Below are 12,397 nucleotides of genomic sequence, written 5' to 3'. Positions count from 1 at the left end.
GTGGCTTAAAACAATAAGCATTTATTCGCTGACAGTTCTGGAGGTCCAAAGTCCAAAATGGGTCTTGCTGGGTCAACATCGAGAAGTCAGCAGGGCTTTCTTCTGAGGGTCCCTGGCCCATGGCCCCACGTCGCAGCCTTCTCTCCTGTTTCCGTGATCACGTCGCCTTCTTCTGATTCTGGTTTCCCACTGCTTTCCCTTGTAAGGACCCCTGTGATTACAGTTAGGGCCCACCTGGGTAATCTGTGACAGTCTCCTCCCCACCCCCATTTCAAAGTGCCTTTAGGGACACACTCGCAAAGTCCCTTTAGTCACAGGAGGCGACATTCACAGGTCCTGGGTATCAGGACGGGGATGTCTTTGCGGGACACGGTATCCATCCCGGCACAGGTGTTCACATGATTCCCACCCTGCAGAACATAGTTTAGGAATCTCTAGGTTATGAAAGGAAAGACTTTCGCTAGGTCACATGGCCTGGGGACAGACGACACCAAGCTTCCCCCTTGCTAACGCTTCTCCTTAGCTGTGTGCCTGTGGGCTGATTGCCTAACCTCTCTCTGCTTCTGTCTCCTCAGTGATTTGATGGGGGTGCTGGTACCCACCTTCCTGCACGTGCGGAAGGCGCTGAGCCCAAAGCAAGTGCTTGACGTCTGGTAGTGACTGTGTTTATCTCCAGATTGAGGCCGAGCTCAGTCCCCTCCTGGTCACAGAGGTTGTAGAGGGACCCTTGCTTGCCGAACACCAAGATGGCGTCCCTAGGCGATACCTGCCCCCTCCCACCCCCATCACCCCGTCTCCTCTGCCAGCTCCACACCCCAGCTCACCCACAAAACCTCTGGGTCGTGGCCATACCCGGGACTCCTCGGTATTAGGAAGCCGCAGCCATGGGGACCTTGGGAATGAAATAAGGGTTGAGCCAGCACCTGCCCCAGCATCTTGGAAATGCTCTTGAAAGGGTGGGGCTGTGCTTCAGAGCCCCAGTTTCAAGGTCGAAAAGGGCAGTCCAGATGAGCCCACGGAAATCCTAGATACGGCCCTTTTGTAAGAGCCCTGACTTTGAAGTTGGCGACCTGGGCCCTCGGACCCACTTTGTCCCTAATTTGATGCTTGATTCTGAAAAGTCCACTCATCTTTTCGAACCTCGATGCAGTTGTTAGTGCAGAGAGGGGACCGTTGTGACACGGTCAGCCCCTCTGGGTCCCACCAGACTCTCACCGTTGAATGGATCTGGTAAGCACTGCCCAGGAATCCGGCAAGCACGTGGGGGGCTGTGGGGACCTTAGGCTCACACCACACTCCCCCCGATGTAGAGCTAAGCGGCTGCAGGAGACAGAGGAATCAGCCCGGAGAAAGAGATGTTTGCCAGAGGGTGTCCCTTTCCCTGTGTCTGGAATGCCAGCAGCAGGTCGCTCCCCTGGGGACCCTGTGCCATTGCAGGCAAACGGGGGTCTGTGTGGGGCCGGTGGGGAAGCGAGCCCGGGTCAGAGCTCAGGTGGCTGTCCCTGAGGCCTGCCTGTTGGCTAGAATACCCACGGGACAGGACAGGGCTGGGCCAAGGGGGGGCGGAGTCAGAGCCCGACTGTGGTCAGTGACAAATGCTGGTTCCTGCCCCATAGGCTCTCTGCTTTACACTGAGCGTGAGGGACTGTCACCTGCGCCGTGTGCACGTTCGGCCATGGGACAGGGTGAGTACAGATGCCGTGGGCAGACGGAGGGCCCGGGGGCGTGAGGGTGTGCGTGGAACGGCGAGGACAGGAGGCTGGGGTTATGGGATTTGGAGGGCTTCAAAGCTCTGGTGCTGTCCCAGAGTGAACAGGAAAATTCCCCGCAGTGAGGGGAAAGGAGCCAGGGCCTGTGTGCCCCTCTCCCAGCTGTGTGAACTCAGGCACGACTCTAAATCTGCCTGCGCCTCAGTTTCCCTGTAGGTGAGATGCAAATGATCACATCTTCTGCGTGGCGACCGTGAGGGTCCAGTGATATGGTAGCTCTCACCCGGGAGTGCCTTTATCCCCAGGGCACGTCTGGCAACATCTGGACACATGTTTAGTTGGCACAACTGGAGAGAGGGTTGTGTTGGCATCTAGCGAGTAGAGTAGAGGCCGGGGGCGCTGCTAAACCCCTTACAGGGCACGGGACAGCCCCCACGACAAAGAATACCCCGGCCTCTAATGCCAACAGCGCCGAGGCAGACAAACTCAGAAATGACGTAGTGGGGACAGAGTGTGCGGCACACAGGCGGGTTCCCCGGAGGCCATCGCTTCTCTCTCTTGTTTTCTGTGCCTGCAATCTCGGACCTCTAGCAATCACGAGAAGCGATCACGTACCCGTTTACCTGTTTCCCCGAGTTGGGGCCGCCCTGCCCGGAGGGCTGCCTCCCAGAATGACCACAGTGGCTCCTCGAGGGCCAGACGCCGCTTGGCTGTTGGTGAAATAGGCAACACGTAGACACAAAAGGAGTGTGATTTTCAGTGTTTGTAAGGACGGGGCCCTTGGCAAGAAATGTAACCATAAAAGGGGACGATGCACCCCTGACCAACGTCCCCGTTCACTGATCAAGAAGCCGCAGCGTGAAGAATAAGGTGGTGGGCGGGGCGGGGGGGGGTCAGGACGTGGTGGGTGTTTGTGGTGAAGGTGGTTTCGCAGGTGTGCAGGGTAAATAGGAGTGGCTTCTCGTATGGCAGTCGCGCCTCAGGAAAATGGTCTTAAAAAAAGAAAAAGGAAAACAGAAGGTGAACAGCAGGGTGGGAGGTGTTCAAGGTCACCTGGCAGAGTTAGCCCTGGGGCCAGGAGGGCTCAGCCCTGGGTGCCCAGCCCGGCTCCGCGTCCAGCGTGTGTGCTCTAAAACCTCTGAGCCACAGAGAAGGACTTCACTCATTCATTCATTCATTCATTCATTCCACAAAGGTGTCTGAGCACCATCGCTGACTGCAAATCTCACGGCAAGAGCAGGTGTCGATGCGGGTCCTGTCTGTTAGGAGCACATGTTCGAGTCGGGGAGAGAGGCCGGGACACAAGAAGCCATGATGTGGGGTTGCATTTCCATCGCTGATGGAGCAGTGGGCGAAACGGAGGGGCCGTGATAAGAGAATGCTACTGCAGCGGGAGGGCCAGGCAGGGCCAGGGCATCACCCAGAAGTGGCATTCAAGCAGGGGCCTGAGGCCCAGGGAGAAGCTGGCCGTGGTCAGGGAGGCTGACAGAGGGTTCCAGGGGACAGCACGGCGTGCAAAGCCTCAGGACTGTGACGGGGCTTGTCTGCTGAGCTGAGAACTGTACCCGGAGGACACACGTGAGCAAGGACAGAGCAGATCAGGCTGAGGCTGGGGAGAGCCGGGCGGAGCCAGACCACACGGGGCCCGGTGGTGATCGCACAGATCGGCTAGGTCCTGCCCCGCACACGGAGGCTGGCAATGGCACTCCTAGGCAGCAGGGCGCTGAGACCCAGTCGGGGACTGAGGGAGAATCCTTCAGATGCCGTGTGTAGAATGGGTCTGGGGGCAGCAGGAGGTGTGGGGTGGTCGGGGCGAAAGGCGGCAGGTTTCCTATAAGGACGTGGCACGGAAAACTGGGAGAGGCAGGCAGGCGTGAGACCTGTTCTGGAGCTAGAAACCGACAAGCCTTGCAGGTGGTCTGGGGACGGGGAGGGAGGCGAAGAACGTTCCCTAGGTCACTGCTCCCCGGAAGCTCTCCGGCGTCCCGTCCTTAGGCATCCAGGGGAGCCTGGGGTTTTGTCTTTCCCTCCCTGCCTGGGCTCTCAGTCGTACGTGTCCCTTTTCAGCGGACAGACCTCCTCAGCCACACCTCCCACCGCAGAGTCCAAAGTTGACCCGGTAGGACTTTGTGGCCTCACCTTTGGAGTAAATGCAACAGATTTCGAATCCCTGGACGGTGGGTGGACTCCATGGGAGGACTTCCTCAGCACCCGCCCACCCCCTGCCCTCCCCAGCCGGCTCGAGTCACTTTGGCCCGGGATGCCAGATGGACTTGATTGATCTGCCCCCCGCCCTCGGACCCGTGGGGCATTGCTGCAGAAACGCTGGCATCAGGAGGGGGTCGGCCAGGCCCGGCTCCGGTCTCCTGGCGGAGAGCTGGTCTCCCAAGAGCCAGGCTCCCAGGACCCGAAGCAGACTCACCCCCGGGTCCAGGTTGGCATGAAACTCTGTCAACTCTGTCATTTCCACCAGAGGCCCAGCAGCGGGATGGCACAGCCCGGGCTTAAACGTAAGAAACATGAAATGACCACCCCGAGGCCTCCACTTTCTCGGAAGCGATCTCTCTGACCCTCCGTTTCCTCTTCTGTACCAATGATGAGAATGATACCAACTCCGTGTTGCTGTGGAGGCGTAGAAATGAGCTAATACAGGTGAACGGCTTGCGAGAGACCCCGGGAAGCTCACCAGGAGCTACAGGAGAAGAGGAACGAGAGCTGTTACTTCTTAGAGCCACGAAAGGCGGACAAGAGGCAGTGGATCCACCAGACTCAGGAATCTGGATTCGAATCCTGGTTCCATCATCACTCACCAGCTGGCACGAGCTATTCCATTTTGCTAAGCCTCAGTTTAGTCATCTGTAAAACGGTGCCCATAATGTTCACTTTTGTTGACGGTTGAATGTAGTGATATTTGTAGAGTGGCCTTTCTAAATACTGGCTTTAACAAAAGATAAGAGCGGGCCCAAATGGAGAGAGGTTTCTAGGTCCCCACCTGCAGCCTGGAGGAGAGTGAGTGAGGCTGGGGTCCCCTCCAGAGAGACCCCACTCCCCAGGGAGACTCTGTGGGCTCTGGCCCATCAGGCCTAGACCCCTGGTGTTTGTGGGGGGCAGTGGAGGGAAGAAGGGTTACCGGCCACAGTAACTGACAGACCTTGAGTTATTTGTGAAGAAACTGAGGCCCAGAGAGGGGATGGGACTGGCCCAAGGCCACCAGGCAGGCCGAGGGACAGGAGGCCAGAACTCTCCTGCAGGAGTCAACTGCCTCTAGGCCCCAGCCAAGCAGGAAACTCCCTCTGTGCCTGCAACTATTCTTTGAAGGCCTTTCTTTTAGGGTGATCATGAGCTCGGGGTTAATCTTTGATAATAAAGGGGAGGAGAGCTGCGTATCTTGTCCACCAGGATCTCGCTACGGTGATGGTTCTAACACTTTGCAGGAGGGATCATATTGTGCTGCAGAACAGACTGTTTTAAAGGGCCCCGAGATTAAACCACCCGTGTCCTTGAAAGACTGGCATTCTCAGCGTGTAAACAATAAGGGAGTGTCAGCCTGGGAAGCCTGGACCTGTTTCTTAATTATCTGCAGATTAGCAGCTATAGTGGTGGCTGCTGAGGCCAGGAAGACAAGGACTGTGACACAGAGAGGCTGTGACACAGAAGGGGGGGGGCAGGGATGTGGGGAAACCAAATGGTGTGGTGGTTTAGAGCATCGGCCTTGAGCATCAGCACCGGGTCTGGGCCCACGCTTTGCCACTATCAGCCAGTGACTCAAGCTCTCTGGGCTTCAGATTACCCATCTGCAGAATGGCGCCGGTCGAGGAACCAAAGGCTGCTCTCTTTGGTCCTGGGTGGCCACAGCTTCCACAGACAACATTCTAAATGGGCTTCCTTTATGAGCTCAGGGGCAATTTGGAGGCCAGGGTTGGTGAGCGCGGCCTGCTCAAGTCGCTGGGCTTCGCTCAAAGACAACGGCCGCCCAGGTCCGCCTGGCCCAAGCTCACTGGCGCCCCGGCCGCCACCTCAGCGGGCCACTTTGCACGCGACGTCCAATGCAGATGTTTGGGGCCCTTTGGGGGTTGGGTTTGCGTGGGTCACGGGACTCCGGCAGGGCCCTGAGGCTGGGGACCTGATGACATGGTGTCCGAGGAGGGAGAAGACCCAGCTGGAGGGAGCTCTCACCCCGGAGAAAGGCTGTCGTCAGCGGTCAGGCAGGCCGGCGCGAGAGCGTTGGGAGCGCGTACCCCACGCGCACAGCAGAGGAAATGGGGACCTCTGGTGGGGGGGGTGGCTGGAAGCTGCCACAGCCACAGCTCGCACTCTACTGCACCAGGTCCGCGCGGGGCCCTGCTGCGACACTTCAGGCATGTCGAGTCCTTAAAGCCCCCAGCCACGGCCGACACGGGTTAACGTCATCACCTCCGTTGTACAGGTGAGGGACAGTGGCACGGGGCCGTAGGTGACTTGCTCCAAACCACACTCACAAGAAGCAGCCGGGCTGAGACTTGAGCCCAGGAGGCTGGGCTGCAGGGGACTGTGAACACAGGGGGCTTCGGGAGGCCTCTGGGGCACAGGAAGTGCTCCTGGTTGGAGGGAAGGGGTCTAGGTAGATGGACCGGAGGGAGGAAAGGGGGAAGAGGGACTGAAGACCCTCTAGGGCCCACGGAGGGGGCGGAAGGAAGGAGATAGGTGTCGGCTGGGCGACCACAACAAAGCACCACAGAACAGAAGGTTCCTGTCTCGCTGCCTGGAGGCCCGAAGTCTGAGGTCAAGGTGCCGGAGAGGCCGGTTCCTTCTGAGGCCCGTCTCCTCGACTTGCAGACGGCGGTGTCCTCCCTGCGTCCTCTCGCGGCCTTCCCTCTGTGCGTGTGCGTGTGAAGCTGTGTTCCCATCTCTTCTTCTCATCGGACCCCAGGCAGATGGGATCAAGGCCCGTCCACAGACATCATTTTGACTTAATTACCTGTTTAAAGGCACTTTCCCCAAATACAGTCACGTCCTGAGGTGCTGGGGGTTAAGACCTCAACCCAGGAGTGTGGGGAACACAATTCGGCCATCACAGAATAGGGGAGGAGTCTGGGTGCTCACATTAAGAGGGCAGGATTTCCTCACGGGGGGGGGGGGGGGGGGGGGGGGGTGGAGGGAGCTGGGGAGGGGCTCTGATGAGGAGCAAGGTTGGCCGCAGGGTCCTAGAGCAGCCCCCCGGGGGGGAAGGAGAAAAGGGGCCGATTGGCATCCGAGTGGTCACGAATGAGCCTCTGGAGCCTGGCCCCTGCCCGCCATGATGCTCGATGTCCGTTTGCTGAGCGAACAGGGATAAATCCAGCAGTTCTGAGGGGTCCGTGGGGCGTAGTTGGTCTGAGTTCACGGAAGGACCATGAGGCCTTGCAAATGCTACCCCCAGGGGATTGGAGTGACAGTCACAGGCCACTTTGGAAGCAGGCGTCTCGTGCCGTGGCCATCTCAGAGATGCTGATCAGGCAGAACAAGGAACGCCGTCCAGCCCCACGTCCCCCCCTCCCCGTGACGCGCACCCTGGTGCGGATGAGAGCATTCTCGCCCCGGTGGCCAGCCCCCACCTCGGGGCTGCACCCTCCGCCTTCCCCTTCCTCTCCCGCCATGAGGCCCCCACGTCCCCCGGTCTCTGTCCTCGAGCCCCTGTGGCTCTTCTTAAACCCTCGCTCCCAACCTCGCGGGCTCGTCGTCTCCGTGGATGCTGTGCGCTGGGTGGTGACATCTCTCGGGTACCGGCCTTACCCGCTTCCCCCCCGGTCTCCTCTCTGAGGACACCTTCCCACTTTCCCTTTCAGGACGGGGCTCAGCCACAATGCCGCTCTGCCTCCTCTTCTGCCTGATGTTCCTCAGCCCGCCCGGGGCCACCCTGCACCGCCACGGCTCCCGGGAGACAAAGAAGAGGGTCAAGGAGGCGCCCGTGGTCAGCACGGTGGCCCCCATGAGCGGGGACTTTGCCTTCGACCTCTACAGGGCCTTGGCCACAGCTGCCCCCGACCAGAACATCTTCTTCTCCCCTCTAAGCATCTCCGCGTCCCTGGCCATGCTGTCCCTGGGGGCCCGGTCCGACACGAAGGCACAGATTCTAGAAGGCCTGGGCCTCGGTCCCCAGGCGGGCTCGGAGCAGGGGCTCCACAACTCCTTCTGCCAACTGCTGGGGGAGCTCGCCCGGCCCAGAAAGGGCCTCCGGCTGAACCTTGGCAACGCTCTGTTCATCAGCCCCACGGTGCCCGTCCAGGACGCCTTCCTGAGTGCCGTGAGGACTCTGTACCTGGCAGACACTTTCCCCGCCCACTTTGGGGACCCCGCAGGGGCCCAGAAGCAGATCAACGACTACGTGGCAAAACAAACTGAAGGCAAGATTGTGGACTTAGTTAAGGACCTGGATAGCACTGAGGTCATGGTTATGGTGAATTACATTTTCTTTAAAGGTAAGACCCCTGCGCTCCAGCCTGAACTCTCTCCTTTCTGCTGCTTTGGTCAAGAGAGCACCCCGTTCCCACACATACAGGAGTGGGCGTAGATTTAGTCCCTTCTGGCGCCTGTTGACAGAGTGAGGCCAACAAGCAGGAGAGGGGAAGCCAAGCATCTTTTTATGGTGTAAGGTGATGTCAGCTACACCAGGCCGCTGTTTCCTCCACTGAGGAAGTGCTGGGTCCTGTCCATGGGCCCCGGTCCATAGCATCCACACTGGTTCTAAAGCATGAGATCGCCATGGCCACCGTACTGCTATTGAGGGCAGGACTGTGGGTCTTGGGGGGGCTTGGAATACCTTCCCTTGGGGAGCGTCTTCCTCGGGGCCATTCCCTCGGCCGGAGAAATCTCTCAACAAGCACCTGTCCCTTTGGAGAGTCTTCTCCCCGCTTCCATAACAGCTGGTCCCTCCCTGACATTTCTCGGGGACACCCCTCCCCCACTCGGTGCTCACGTCTGCTTCTCCTTCTACACGCTGAGCCCCTCGGTGCCTGTATGGGGCCTGGCTGAGGGTGGGAAGGCAGGAGTGGGTAGAGGAGGGGAGGGGAGGGAGAGAGGAAAGAGGAAGCTAGTTAACCTGTTAAACACCTCCCCTCTTCCGACGAGCACGGATGGCGAACACCCAGCTGGGATTCCAAGATTTCTTGTCCCCTAGTGCAGGGCTCTGTCTATGACACCAGGCTGCAGGGGACAGGTGTGACAGAAGCCGAGTGGGGCACTGGGGTGGGTTCCGTATTTGATGACTATGAAGAAGATGGAAACAACTACTTGTATCCCGTTGATGCAAGAGTGCAGGAATCAGACAGAGCAGTAACTATACCTGAAGGCTTCTCAGTAGGAAGAATCATGTATTTCCAGGAACCTTACAAACCTCCCTCCCACACTTAGATCAAAATCCACAAATGGGAAAAGAGCGGAGAACAGAATAACTCAGCCAGATAGAGTGTCGCTTTGTCAGACGTCCATATTTTTTACCCTCTTCCCTTGGATGTTTGACCTCGAGTAACATCAGAGAATCAAACAAACAACCTTAGCGGTTAAGGGCCTCCGAAGACATGGAAACCAGCCTCCTGGCTCTGCACACGCAGAAGGAAAAGCCCCACAGAAAGTTCAGGCATGCCTCCAAAGTTCTAGAAAGGCGAGCCTTTCTTTCCCCAGGGTTCGGCGGTCACCGCCGCCGAGGAGACTTTGCCGAGGAGGGTGAGGTCTGTTTGAGGGAGGCGTTTGCTGTCTCTGTGCTTTTCGTCTGTGGCTGAGAATTGCTCCCTTTTTTCCATGTTAATATTTAGCTAAGTGGGAGACGAGCTTCGACCACAAAAACACTCATAAGCAGGACTTCCACGTGACTTCGGAGACGGTGGTGCAGGTGCCCATGATGAAGCACAAAGACCTGTATTACTACTTCCTGGACCGGAGCCTCTCCTGCCGGGTGGTGGGGGTTCCCTACCAAGGGGACGCCACCGCCCTGTTCGTTCTCCCCAGCCAGGGCAGCATGGGGCGGCTGGAGAATGGACTGAATGAGAAGACATTGAGGACGTGGCTCAAGATGTCCACAAAGAGGTATTCCTCAGATGACGTGGGGCCAGCCTGACCCTGCACATGGCCACAGAGACACGGGGGGAGTGGGAAGGACTCCTCCCAGCCCAGGGGCTGCCTCCCAGCCCAGGGAAACCACGTGAAGTCTTAGCCTCCGGGGCCCTGGCCCAGCTGGAGGGAGCAGGGCCGGAAGCCCAGTGTCCCAGGGTGCCATCGGAGTGGGCGGGGAACTCTGGGGGCAGCCCAGGTCCCAGTGCAGAGTGGGGGGGGGAGCTCTACACGGGGGGCTGAAGGGTCATTATGAAGCCGAGGGGAGATAGCGGGGAGATGAGCTCAATGAGCCGATGCTCTGGAAGAGTCTAAGAAAGTTCCTCTCCTCTTTCCAGGCAGCTTGAGCTCTACCTTCCCAAGCTCTCCATTGAGGGCTCCTACCAGCTGGAGAAAGTCCTCCCCAAGCTGGGCGTCAATGACGTCTTCACCTCCCATGCTGACCTGACTGGCATCACCAACCACTCCAACATCCAGGTGTCTGAGGTGAGCTCAGAAGCTCCTGAGCCCCTGCTTTCAGAGATTTCTGTTCTATTCTATTCTATTCTATTCTATTCTATTCTATTCTATTCCTTTCTACTCCACTCCACCGCTTCCATTCCATTCCATTCCATTCCATTCCATTCCATTCCATATTTTCCCTCTCTCTTTCACTCTCCTCTCTTCCTTCAAGAAGCAAAGGTACCCTTTGTGTCTTATCCTGTTTGCAATGTGTCTTAGGAGAAGGAGCCCCCCAGTGAAGCCATCAAAACTAAGAATTAGGTGCTACCTCCTTCACTCACTTAGCTGTGTGACCTCCAACAATTGCGTGACCTCTCTGAGCCTCTTTTCTCTACATAAAATTGGAGGCCCAATCACATCCCTGCCGGGAGGTGCCATGAGCATTCAATGGGAGGCCCATGTGCAGTCACCTCCAGGCACAGATCCTAGCCACACAATCGTCCCGTGTGCTGCCTGCTTTGGGGCGCAGCCGCACGGAGACTTTGACGGTGACGCCACAGGCAGAAGCTCTGCGGGCTCCCGTGATGGTATCTTCCAGCCCCGGTGGCTTGGTGACACCCGATGTCTCCTCCGCAGATGGTGCACAAGGCCGTGGTGGAGGTGGACGAGTCGGGGACCAAAGCGGCTGCAGCCACAGAGACGGTCCTCATGTTCAGGTCGGCCCCAGTTAGCTCTCCCAGGGTCATCCTCAACAGGCCCTTTATCATGCTCATTGTAGAGAACTTCACGAACATTCTCTTCCTTGGCAAAGTGGCCCACCCCTGAGGTGGGTGTTTCCCCTGAAAGGCCACAGGCCTCCGTGGTGGCAGGTGAAGGCTCTGTGGCATCTATCCGCTGGGAGCTGATCCACACAGGTTTCGTTTCCTTGACTACTGAAGTTTTTACAAGTAATAACGATAATAGCACTGATATGCTGATGATTTGCTTCTTCTCACACAACTGCAAGGCGTGGGGTGCCTTGAAGAAGAACGTTCGGTCTTGCCATCGCCCTTCATCAGCGGAGTCTAGCACTGAGGCCCAGAGAGGCTGGTTGACTTGCCCAAGGTCACACAGCATGTTAGCGATAGAGAGGCACCCACAGCCCAGGCACCTGACGCCCAGCCCGGTGCCGCAAAGCTCTGTGGGATTGCTGCGGTTCACATCTCTACCGAGAAACGTATTTCCAAGCCCAGTCCTCCACCTGCTAGTAATACGGGCTATCAACTCATCACGGTTTAAAATCCATCATGCTTCCCGTGCGTGGTTGCATTTATCTGCTGGAAAGAACACTGAAATGGGAGTCCGGAATGGGGCTTCTGTCCCAGCTAACCAGCTGTAGGACATAAAGCTAATAGTGTCCCTCTCTGGGCCTCTATTTCCCCCATATACACAACGCAGGGTCAGCTCAAGGGCTGAAGGCTCCTTGACATCATATAAGGAGGCTGGGGTGTTCCGTGCCAGTCACGGTGGATTTTAATACATTCAAGTGCTACTTGTCACTGAAGAAAAGCCAGTGGACCGCAGGGTGGAAATGGCCCATCACAGCACCAAAACCATCCTGTGGCTTCAGTCACAACCTCCTGGAGTCGGCTGGGGGCGGGAGGACGGAGGCCTGTTGCAAATACTAGAGGGATCAGTTGAAGATACTGGTGACTGAGAGTGCGTTTTAGTGTCAGCAATAACAATAAAGCATTTTGCAAACACTGGATGTCCGATGGAAGTAACTCTGGGAATGGAGACACTAGCCCCTGGGGACACTTTGCATCTGTGTGAGCTCCTGAATCCCTCGACAGCCCTGCACAGCATATCAGGGCACCCATTTCGCAGACAGGACATAAGGTTTGCCCCGAGACCCAGGACGGCGAGAGGCTCAGGCTCTGGGACCTGGATGGCACAGGTGGTGGCTTATGGTGGGACAGATGGCTGCAGCTGGCCCCAGAGCGCTCACCTGCCTCTGTGTTTCGAACTCAGGACAGCGCTTTAGGATTGGGCCTCCTCATGGGGTCACGCCTGCTCCTGTGTGCCTTTCCCTTGCAAAGTGTATTTTCTGCCCCGGCAGACGTTTCTCTCACTGTCTGCCCTGCCAGTCCAAGGTCAGGGGTAGGCCCTGCCTGGCTGATGAGTGTAAGGCCAAGGTCCAGCAT

The 12,397-nt window shown here is 57.7% G+C and overlaps 1 protein-coding gene across 2 annotated transcripts; it reads left to right on the top strand.

Annotated features, from left to right (window-relative positions):
* Positions 1-1,572: 1,572 nt before the first annotated feature.
* Positions 1,573-11,956, top strand: SERPINA5 (serpin family A member 5). Of its 2 annotated transcripts, XM_025919716.2 has the most exons (6): positions 1,586-1,685; positions 6,037-6,135; positions 7,514-8,146; positions 9,479-9,749; positions 10,112-10,259; positions 10,851-11,956. In XM_025919716.2, exons 3-6 carry the CDS (start codon positions 7,531-7,533, stop codon positions 11,037-11,039), a joined length of 1,224 nt encoding a protein of 407 aa, XP_025775501.2. In that variant the 5' UTR covers positions 1,586-1,685; positions 6,037-6,135; positions 7,514-7,530; the 3' UTR covers positions 11,040-11,956. The 2 variants fall into 2 exon arrangements, with proteins under 2 accessions (XP_086565015.1, XP_025775501.2); XM_086708889.1 differs by lacking the exon at positions 6,037-6,135 and having other exon boundaries at positions 1,573-1,685.
* The last annotated feature ends 441 nt before the right edge of the window (positions 11,957-12,397 follow it).

The sequence above is a fragment of the Puma concolor genome, chromosome B3 (genome assembly GCF_028749965.1).
Source record: "Puma concolor isolate L17-30 chromosome B3, mPumCon1.1.hap2, whole genome shotgun sequence".
NCBI classification, from domain to species: Eukaryota; Metazoa; Chordata; class Mammalia; order Carnivora; family Felidae; genus Puma; species Puma concolor.
This window is presented reverse-complemented; position numbering and strand designations above follow the sequence as displayed.